This window comes from Dama dama, chromosome 28, assembly GCF_033118175.1.
Source record: "Dama dama isolate Ldn47 chromosome 28, ASM3311817v1, whole genome shotgun sequence".
Lineage (NCBI taxonomy): Eukaryota > Metazoa > Chordata > Mammalia > Artiodactyla > Cervidae > Dama > Dama dama.
In genome coordinates this window covers 15,950,753-15,962,210 of record NC_083708.1, presented here as the reverse complement: position 1 = coordinate 15,962,210, position 11,458 = coordinate 15,950,753, and the positions used below count along the sequence as shown (strand labels likewise).

The following is an 11,458-nucleotide window of genomic DNA, read 5'->3' as shown; positions in this document are numbered from 1 at the left end:
GACCTTGGAAAATCTCCCAGATAGACAGAAGACAACTTGGAGTCCCTTTGACAACATTTACACTGATATGCCCAACCTAGACAGCATATTAAAAAACAGAGACATCACTTTGCCAACAAAGGTCTGTATAGTCAAAGCTATGGTTTTTCCAGTAGTCATGTATGGACTACTGAGAGTTGGACCATAAAGAAGGCTGAGTGCCAAAGAATTGATGCTTTTAAACTGTCATCCTGGAGAAGACTCCTGAGAGTCCCTTGGACAGCAAAGCTATCAAACCAGTCAATCTTAAAGGAAATCAACCCCTAATATTCATTGAAAGGACTGATGCTAAAGCTGAAGCTCCAATACTTTGGCCACCTGATGCAAAGAGCTGACTCATTGGAAAAGACCCTCAAGCTGGGAAAGATTGAAGACAGGAGGAGAAGGTGACAAAGGACGAGATGGTTGGGTGGCATCATCAGTTCAATGGACATGAGTTTAAGCAAACTCCAAGAGATAGTGAAGGACAGGGAAGCCTGGTATGCATCAGTCCATGCAGTCACTAAGAGTCAGACATGACTTAGCGACTGAAAGACAACAACAGCACACTGGCAACAGTCATTCTGGGGAGTCATTTTGATTTGCCAGATTTGTTCAGTATATTTACCTAGTAGCCACATCAAGTTCGTACTGTTATCATTTTGCAAATGAGAAAACTGAAGTTTAGGCAGGCTATATAGGCCTGGGAGTCATTTTGGGGAGCATGTTCTACGTGCTGAGGAAGACAGCTACGTGCTCTCCCTCTGCTGATGAGGACACGGTGCTGGCAAGCATTATTGTGGAGTCCTTCCTCGAGCCCAATAGTGTGAAGGGTTTATTTGCCCACCAGCAAAATGGCACCAGTTCTGTGAACAACAGGGATCCACAGCCAACCACATGGGGACCCAGCCCCACCCACCAGCAGGCTCAGTAGAGTTCAATTCAGTTCAGATGCTCAGTCGTGTCTGACTCTTTGCGACCAACCAAACTATTCCAAACTATTGAAGAGGAAGGATTGTTTCTGAATTCATTCTAAGAGGTCAGCATCACTCTGATACAAAAACCAGACAGAGATATCACAAAAAAAAATAAGAGAGAGAGAGAGAGAAAATTACTGACCAATATCACTGATGAACTGGTAAAGAATCTGCTTGTAACACAGGAGACTGCCAATGCAGGAGATGCAGGTTCAACCCCTAGGTCCAGCAGATCCCCCAAAGAAGGAAATGGCAAACCACTTCTGTGGGAATGTATTCTTGCCTGTATAATACTCCTGTATTCTTGCCTGGGAGATCCCATGGACAGAGGAGTATGGCAGACCATAGTCCATGATGTCACAGAAGAGTCAGGCAAGACTTAGTGACTAAAGTACAACAATCGCTGATGAACATAAATTCAAAAATCCTCAAAAAAAATTAGCAAATCAAACTCATGGCTTTTAATATGCCTACAAAGTCAAATGCATTAATCAAATGGGCTCACAGCAACGAGTCAATGAAGTTTTTGATCAAGTTTTGAGCAAGAACAGCCAAGTAAGGTGTGTATGCTGCTGCCTCCTAAGTCATTCTGGAGTGATTTATCAACAAATTGGTCAAGCACTGCACTCAGCAGTTATTTTAAAACAGAAGAGGCAGATACATTTTAATTCCCTAATCTACAGATTTCTCTTGATTCTGCGCCTCTTCTATTTAACCTCGATAAGAATCTCTTCAAGCTAGACACAAACAACCTGTCAAAACAGTGGCTGAGAAAGAAGGTTCCAGCTCATTAGAACTGTGCTCATTAGCACCTTAAGAAGCTCCTGGGAAAAAAATGGAAAGTTAAGCAGGGCAATTGAGGTTCACGCACAATAAATCCAGGCAGCAGATTTTTCTAATCTACTGCTCCTAATCTTCACAGGCAAAGGCCACTCTGAGCATTTTGAACCACTGTTTTAAAAAAAAAAAGTGGTAAAAGTGTGCATATTCACACAAGAAAACAGCTCTTGATTTTCAAATTCAAAATCAATTTTAAATCAAAGAGAAATTTCCAACCAAAGAGAGAAAGTTCAGAATATTGACATTAATGTATGGAAAAAATCTGTGGATATACTCAAATTGAGGAAAAGAAATCAAAGTTGTTTGCTGGCCTGATTTTTAAATGCTCGCTTAAGAAAGTGTGAGAGAACTGGGTGATAGTTTTTCTTAACCTCTCTGGAGTCTAGCAAAGGGCTATGGTACATGTTGTTACTAATCTCACTAATGAAAGTCCATTTTCAACATTTATTGTCTAACTAATAATCCACTGACTTCACCAATGAATACCCATCTCCATCTTTCATTATGATACTATTGAAAAATCTAGTATTAATTGGAATTAAAGACTATTGAAGATTGCTATATTTATCTCTGTAGTGTGGCCTTTTTATTAAATGTTGACCATCCACTTCTTCTTCTAGAGTATGTATTGAGACCAGTTAATTGGCCATAAATAGAGTATAGCTCAAACTCACATAGGCAAACACACATACAAATACATGTGCCCGCATGGGGACCTATGCCCAAATATTTTAAAGTAAGATGTATTATCAGACATTATTGAATCTTCATTGGTGAGTTGAAGTCACAAGCTTCACTCAGGAGTTCTACTGACTGGTGAGAGCCCAGCTCGTGATCAGAGACTGGATTTAAATCATTGACTAGCTATGTTGCTGCTGCTGCTACTGCTAAGTCGCTTCAGTCATGTCCGACTCTCTGCAACCCCATAGACGGCAGCCCACCAGGCTCCCCCGTCCCTGGGATTCTCCAGGCAAGAACACTGGAGTGGGTTGCCATTTCCTTCTCCAATGCATGAAAGTGAAAAGTGAAAGTGAAGTCACTCAGTCGTGTCTGACTCTTAGCGACCCCATGGACTGCAGCCTACCAGGCTCCTCCGTCCATGGGATTTTCCAGGCAAGAGTGCTGGAGTGGGGTGCCATTGCCTTTTCTGTGCCTAGCTATGACTAACATTGATTAGTTAAGGGCTTCCTTGGCCTATAGCCTGCTTAAACTTCAGTTTCCTCATTTGCAAAATGATAACAGTACAGACTTGACGTGGATACTAGGTAAATATACTGAACAAAGTCATGCGATGTTTTTTCTTCTGGTTAGAGTGTTCTGGCTAAAGTCTTCTGGCTGGTATCATTTTGAAAGCTGTTGAGCCGGTAAGTCCATTTCATTATCTCTATGTGTTTTGTGTGACTGTTTGTCAGCCCCTCCAGGACAAATGTCTGTGTGTTTCATGCTCTGAAATTCCTTGGAGTCCTACAACAATTAGGCAGTCTTGTAAACTTCCTTTTTTGGTAATTGCTTATCAAGCTGACTGAGCATCTGCTACTGGAAATTTTTGCTAACAAGTGTCTTGCTCTGTCTCCCGCTGCCACCCTGAACTCTGTTACGAATGCATATCTTTCCCACCCCTTCTGCTGGGCTTATAAACAATCCTTTAAAAAATTGCACTTTGAAGGATTGGGAGTTTGGAATTAACAGTTGCAAATTATTACATATAGAATGAATAAACAATAAGATCCTATTTTATAGCACAGGATTCTATATTCAACATCCTGTGATAAACCATAGTGGAAAATAATATGAAAAAAGAATATATATATATATATATATATATATGAGTCATTTGGCTGTACAGAAGAAATTAAATGCACCGTTGTAAATCAATTTCAATAAAATTTTCAAAAAATTATACTCTGACCCAGCTCGCTTGTCAATCTAATTCTCTCCCATATTTCACTGCTACAAAGAAAAGTCTCACTCACTGTCCCTTTTTTGCTACCCCATTACTGTATAATGCACTATAAGAGGATTCTGTCTCCACTGTTCCACTGACATGCTCCCAGGGGTGGTGGCTTCCTCCCTATCACAGATCTCAGCACTTCCTCAGCCTCATAGTCTCTATTCTCTTTGCAGCGCCTGACCTTGCTGACCACCCACTCCATCTTGCTCTGTGTCAGGCCACGAGCGCTGGAAGAATTCAGCCATGGAAGATCTTTCAACAGCAACATTTAAACTGGTTTTAATGTCTATAAAATTCAAGTCACTGATGAAAATGCTATAGTTCTCAGAATGTGCAACATTCATCATGACTTCATATTGAAAGGAATATATGTAACTTGCTGACATCAAATCATACGTTATTGCTTCTCTTAGTAGACATGACTAATAATTATTTTGAAAATGCTGTATTTTAAAATGAATGCAGGTCCCTTTTTCCACCAGAGGCCAAGGGGGCCCTGTAAAGTGGGAGGATTGTGCTGAAGGTCCTGGTGCCACTGTCAAGGGCTGTTACTGGGGAATCCTAAATGCCTCTCTGGAGAGTGAAGTCTGGCAAGAAAGCCCAACACAACTGCTCCTCCCTGGGGCCCACCAACATTTCCATCCCAGACTTCATCATCAGGGCCAGAATGGAAATGACCTTGAGGCTGTCACCACCATCACAAAAGCCAGATGGGACCAGCCCAATGCCCCCCTCACCTCTGGCTGCTCCCTGCACTCTGAGTCCAGCCTGTCCCCATGCCCCACGTTCTCGCAACCCAAGGACAAGGATAAGCAGTCACTGGCATTTGTGGGCAGCCTCAGTGAAGCTCTGTTAGCAGCTCTAACCCAGTATGCCCAGTCAAAGATGTGCCTTGAGGTCAGAGAGTGTCCCAAGGATGATCCCAAGCTGATATGGTGCTGAGCATGCCCAGAGTTCTTCATCCACTGTAGTATGGCTGTCAGGCACTGGGGGTCAAGGGGCAGGGCCCAGGGTCTTTCTGGAAGACCCCTGAGGGTGCCCCTTCACCATCAAGTTCTGCAACTGGCAGGATCAGGAAGGCAGCTGCAACTTCAGGGCCCCTGTGGGGCCCCAACAACCCCAGCTGTTCTTGCCTCCTGGAGATGAGCCTGGAGTTCCACCTCTAACAGTGTGAACAAGTCAGGTCTGCCCACTTCAAGTACAGGTAGGTGCACATTCATAGAGGACCAGGATACACATGAGGCGCATCTGGCCAGGAGCCACTATTGTTATTATTGTGATTTAGTTGCTCAGTCACGTCTGACTGTTTGCAACCCCATGGACTATAGTCCGCCAGGCTCCTCCGTCCATGGGATTCTCCAGGCAAGAATACTGGAGTGGGTTGCCATTTCCCAAGAGCACCTGAAATAGCTCCTGCCTGCAGCAGATGGCCAAGAACTTCCACAAGATTTACAACTTCCCAAGTGGTGCTCGTGGTAAAGAATCCATCTGCAAATGCAGGAGATGTGAGAGACACAGGTTTGATCCCTGGGTCAGGAAGCTCCCCTGGATGAGGGCATGGCCACCCACTCCAGTATTCTTGCCTGGAGAATCCCATGGACAGAGGAGCCTGGTGGGCTACAGTCCTGTCCTCCTCAATGCGCAAGCCCTCAGAGAAGGTTGACCAACTGGCAAAGAGCCTAAACTTAGGTCTGATTGTCCTAGAGTGAAGCCAGAGGCAAACTCAAGAGGTTCTGGAGGGAGAACTTCCATAGGCATGTCCTGCATCAGTGCATCGCTGAACATGGGCATCCAAGGCTCCTGTGACCTTCGGCAGATCTTTAAGTGCAAAGGAAACTGCAAGGTCACCAAGGCCCTGTCTGGTGTCCCTATGTCTACTCCATGGGTGACCTCCTATAACAAGACACTTGAACCATGTACAAGTCTCAGGAGATGCCTCAGGGCTCTGACGGCATTGTGCCTGCACCCTGCATCGGGGTGCAGGCTTGCGTGGCAAGCAATGGTATGGCATGGCAGCTCGGTAGACTGTGCCATCACCTGAGGGACATCCAGAGCCTGTAGGAGAACACCTGCTGGGCCCAGACAAGCATTGTGCTCCCTGGCTTCCTCACTCAGCATTCTCTTCAGCAGCTCCATGAAAGTCGTCAGGTCTGGGACATCATGGATGGGCACTGAGATGACCCTGAAGAAGCCACACATGGGCCTGAACCACTAGATGCAGGCCCTGGTGACCACCCAGAGCCACCTGTACCTGAAAGGCCACTCCTAACCAAATAGCCAGGACCTGGGATGTCTGGACACTCAACTGCCTCCACGACCTGCAGACAGTAGCAGAGGGGTCACCACGATGAATCACCACCGTGTCTGCCGCACCAGGAGAACCTTATCCACATGTGTGACATCAAGTCCAAGCAGCAGGTGCAGATCTTGGAGGGCCATGTGAGCAGCGTGCCTGCTGTGGCATCTTGTCACCAGACCAGATCAGTCTCCAGCACATTCTATGGTCTCTCAAGGATAACACAATCAGTGCTGGGAAAGTTTGGACGTGCTCACAGAGAATCCAAGCCAGCTCTTGACTTCCTCTGGCCCCTTCCTAGGCCTGTCTAAACCAGATTGACCACAGAAGTGATCTCAGGGTCTCTGCTTACCCTGTAAGACAAGACAGCAGGCTAAACAGACAAGTTCATCCAGCCGGGCAGTTCCCTCCCACCCCACAAGCCTCCCTTTGCTTGGCCCTGCCATCATTTGCCTCCGGGACAAAGCTCAACACCCTCTCTCTGGGTACCAAGAAAAATTCTGGTTCAGCCTACCTTCTGGCCCCATTCCAGATAGACTGCAGGTCTTTTCACTTACTTTTTCTGGACCTTTCTAGATTGTACATAGTTTTAATCACTTCCTGATTGAAAAAAAAGCTCACAGATTGTGAAAAAAAAAAAAGCTAAAATGCATGCATATTGACACTGTTAAGATATTTTAAAAAGTCACCTGCTTTTCTAGTGTTCAGCTTAGAAATGTTTTTCCCAAGGAGAGACTAGTTACATTTATTCTGCTTTACTCTGTTTATTACCAAGGACTTGCAGGGGATAAGAAGGAGAAACGGGGAGCTCCAGGGGAAAGACTGCTTGGGCTGCTTGGTGTTCACAAGAGCACAGGGCCATCCGAGTCCTCCCACATCAGGATTCTTTGTCAGCTCTCTGAGAAGATAACCAAGGTGGATGAGGATTCAAGGCAGACATCCCTGGATTGCTATCATTCACATCCTCTCTCAGCCCTCCGATTCTGTCCCTCCATCCCTGTTCTGATGCAGCTTTTTTCAGATTCCATCTCCTGCTCCTCCCCTCACTATGTCCAAGGCAGCCCTTTTGGTTTAATCCTGACAGTCAACAAGAGCTGATCTGGGGGGATAAATCCAAAAAATAGGCACCCCCCTTAGATGACATTCCCATCCGTGCTCCCCTTGTGTTTCTGGGTGTTTTATCCATCCCCTCTAACATATGCAGGGGAATTTCCCTAAGCTACACAGGGCGACTCTTCTATTAACAAGAAAGGCACTTACTCAAGACACCCAGAGGGCAGAGGAGGACACTGCATTTTTATGAGAGGTCACAGAACTTCTTCACCCCAGATCATGGATTTAATACCCATGGCACTGTCTACCTGCCCCTTCTACGGTTACAGGAAAAGCTTTATCAGAAGTCCAGGCTGTTGTCCAACTCATCAAAAGAATTTGGGTCAGGAGCACAAAGGAAAACACAAACACACACAGAGGAGCAACGAGAACAAAGAAGCAAATTATTTAGTAACTTTCGAAAGTTACATACTCGGAGAAGAAGATGTGAGTGTCCTCAGAAGTGAGGGGCACACTGTAGGGTTATTGACCCCCTCTCATTTTATTTTTACCCCTATGAATGGGTGGATGTCTTCTGATTATAGGTGGGATATTCATTAAGTTGAGGTGGGGCCTGCATTGCACCAGTTTCCATCAGCCCCCAGCCTTGCTCATTTGTCTCCTGAAGTCACTGGACATTGGCTGTAAGAGTTTTTCTCCCTTAAAATGTCCCCTAACTAGTCCAGCACCACATGTGGAAGGTCGCACAGCGGTCATCAGCTTCCTATGCAATTTTATCCCACATGCTCCATGGAAACTCTTTCATGGTCAGAGTTTCTTGCTCAGATGTTACAAAGTTTCTGTTTTAGATGTCAATCCTCCATGGTGCCATGACCTCCCTAAGTGCAAAGCAAAGAGGTGACTTTGCTTTTCTGCCTAATGCCTGACCCTGTCTTTCCTGCTTCACTAGGACTGGTCCCTTCTAGGAGTGGTTCAGCCACTCCTGGGTAGTCACTCATCCTGATGGTGATGGAAATACCTCAAGAATCCCCTTTGCCTGCCCAAATTGAAGAGGCAAAGCAACCACATGAGCACAAAGAAACCTATAATCCTAAGTAGACAGTTGTTCATCTACCAAAGAAAAGAGATGCAAGTTTCCAGAAATGGAAACTGCCCGGATTCCTATGATGCCAGTTTATCCATGATGTCCAAATTAGTAGGTGCAATGTAAAGGAAAAGACCAACAGTGGACTTCAGATGTGACTGGATGTTTTCATCCTTTTCTCTTTTTATTCAATATTGTTGTGACTTTGTGATTTATAAGAAAATGTACTTGGTCTTCTTCCCTGTTCCTGGCACAGAGCTCCCCCTTTAGAATTTCCTAAGTAAGCATAGTGAGAAGGGTGTCTTTTATTATGTTAATGAGACAGTTTAGGACCCTCTGTTAGGATGGAGGCTGGTTGCCAGGGAGCCAACCTTGAGATTAGAGGGTTAGAACTCTCAGTCCCACTTCCCCTCTGGGGAGGGAAGAGGGGCTAGAAACTGAATTCAGTCACCAATGGTCAATGATTTAATCAATTGTACCCACATAATGAAGCCTCCATTTGGTTGTTCAAGCCCAAAAGAACAAGGTTCAAGGAGCTTCTGGGTTATTGACCATATAGAGATTTGGGGAGAGTGGTGTATTCAAGGGTGTGGAGGCTCAGCATCCTTTCCCCAGATCTTGCCCTTCACATCTCTTCCATCTGACTGCTCCTGAGTTATATCCTATCATATAAAACCAGTAATCTAGTCAGTAAAGTGCTTCTGAGTTGTGTGAGCCACTCAGCAATTTCATGGAACCCAAGAAGGAAATCGCTGTAGCCTTCAATCTGTAGCCAGTTGGTCAGAAGCCCAGGTAACAACCTGGTGTTTCAGGTGGGGCAGGACAGAACTCTTAACCTGTGGGAGCAGACACTATCTCCATGTAGACAGGGACAGAACTGAGATGAGTTATCGGACACCCATAGAGAAGGAAACGGCAACCCACTTCAGTATTCCTGCCTAGAGAATCCCATGGACAGAGGAGCCTGGTGAGCTACAGTCCATGGGATCTCAAAGAGTCAGACACAACTGAGTGATTAAGCACACATATGACACCTAGCTGGTAGGTATCCAAGAACTGCTTGTTGGTGTGGGAGAAAATACCCCCACACATACACATTCTGAAACGGGTGATCAGAATCCATTAGTTCTTAATTTTTCTGATGAGTATCAAGAGAGGCAGGAGAAAAATCAACAGCCTCAGATATGCAGATGATACCACTCTGATGGCAGAAAATGAAGAGGAACTAAAGAGCCTCTTAAGGAGGGTGAAAGAGGAGAGTGAAAAAGCTGGCTTAAAATTCAGCATAAGAAAAACAAAGATGGTGGCATCTGGTCCCATTACTTCAAAGTGAATAAAAAAGGAAAAAGTGGAAACAGTGATAGATTTTCTTTTCTCGGGCTCCAAAATCACTGCAGACAGTAACTACAGCCATGAAATTAAAAGATGCTTGCTCCTTGGAAAGAAAGCAATGGTAAATCTAGACAGCATATTAAAAAGCAGAAACATTACTTTGCCATCAAAGATCCATATTGTCAAAGATATGGTTTTCCAGTAGTCACGTACAGATATGAAAGTTGGACCATAAAGAAGGCTGAGTGCCAAAGAATTGAAGCTTTTGAATTGTAGTGCTGGAGAAGACTCTTGAGAGTCCTCTTGGACTGCAAGGAGATCAAACCAGTGAATCCTAAAGGAAATCAACCCTGAATATTCATTTGAAGGACGGATGCTGAAGCTGAAACTCCAATACTTTGGCCACCTGATGCAAAGAGCTAACTCATTGGAAAAGACCCTGATGCTGGGAAAGATTGAAAGCAAAAGGAGAAGAGGGCAGCGGAGGATGAGATGGTTAGATAGCATTACTGATTCAATGGACATGAATTTGAGCAAACTCTGGGAGACAGTGAAGGACAGAGGAGCCTAGCATGTTACAGTCCATGAGGTCACAAAGAGTCAAACATGACTTACCAAGTGAACAACAACAAAATCACTTACATGCTTAACATCTGTTTTCCTTCTACAGGGAAACTAGTGTGGACCCAAAAAAAGAACAAAGGCTTTGGAATTTAGATGCACAATGAAAACTCTGCTTCACCTCTACTATTAATAGTATTCTCTCTGAGCCTCAATTTCCTCATCTATAATGCAGAAATAAAAGTATTAATAGCATTTACTTCATAGAGGTGCTGAGAAGATGTCATCCATGCATACATAGCACCTAATGGAAACCCTGACACGTATTGGTCACAAACAACTATGTTGATTGATTGATTAACAAATGGAAAAAGTTCTTTATAATACTGAATGATTCATTATGGCAATCATTTCTCATTTCTATTGATTTCAGATGAATGAATATATACTGCCCTTTTCACCTTACCTTGTCCACTTTAAATGCACCTCTGAAATTCTGCCAGCAAATAAAGGGGAACACTCATTTCTTTAAGAATATATAATTATTATTGATGGTTAAACACCTTGAAGAATTACTTCTGAATTAATAGTGACCCACAATTAAGTGGTACTTTCTACAAGAACAACAGTACTTTTAGAAAGACCTGAGGGTCCCAGAAAGCATTGTTTCAGGAATAATGAGTGTTAATAATTTTTGTTTGCTCCCCAAATAGCAGTTATCAACATTGTTACCAATGTGAAAAAATTAATAAGGTACTACTGTCAAAAGAAACTTTTAAATATTTGTCATTGTAGTACAAATTCTATGCCTTCATGATCACACTTATTGTGACTGAGTAAGACCCAGTGAAGACTTCCCCAGGGACAGACCACACACACACACACACACACACACACATAAACACACACACACATATACATACACACACACACACATATACATACACACATACACACACACACATAAACACACACACATATACATACACACATACACACACACACACAAACACACACACATAAACACACACACATACACAGACACACAGACACACACACACACACACACACTGTGTCCCCTGCCTCTTGTTTGTAGAAAAGCTTTAGCCTCCCTGGCCATCCCCAAGTTTCAAAGAGCAAATTTAATCAGAGAAGTAAAAATGCAAAAACAGAGGAAAACAGTCAAGTAAGACAAGATAATAATAGTTTGGCTATGAAACTAAATTAAGGACCATAGAAAATATTCTGATTTATATCAAATTTTGCCTTGAGTTGTTTTGCAGATGTTGATACCTCCACCATGGGGAGAAGTTAACTGCATGCTAATCACCAGCACAAAGACCCTA

General features: G+C 43.8%; 1 protein-coding gene across 1 annotated transcript in view; it reads left to right on the top strand.

Moving 5' to 3' along the window:
* Positions 1–6,177: 6,177 nt before the first annotated feature.
* IMPG1 (interphotoreceptor matrix proteoglycan 1) overlaps positions 6,178–11,458 on the top strand; it is a 161,451-nt gene continuing 156,170 nt past the window's right edge. Inside the window, 1 exon segment of the mRNA XM_061131539.1 lies at positions 6,178–6,225. Coding sequence (XP_060987522.1) covers positions 6,178–6,225 — 48 coding nt within the window.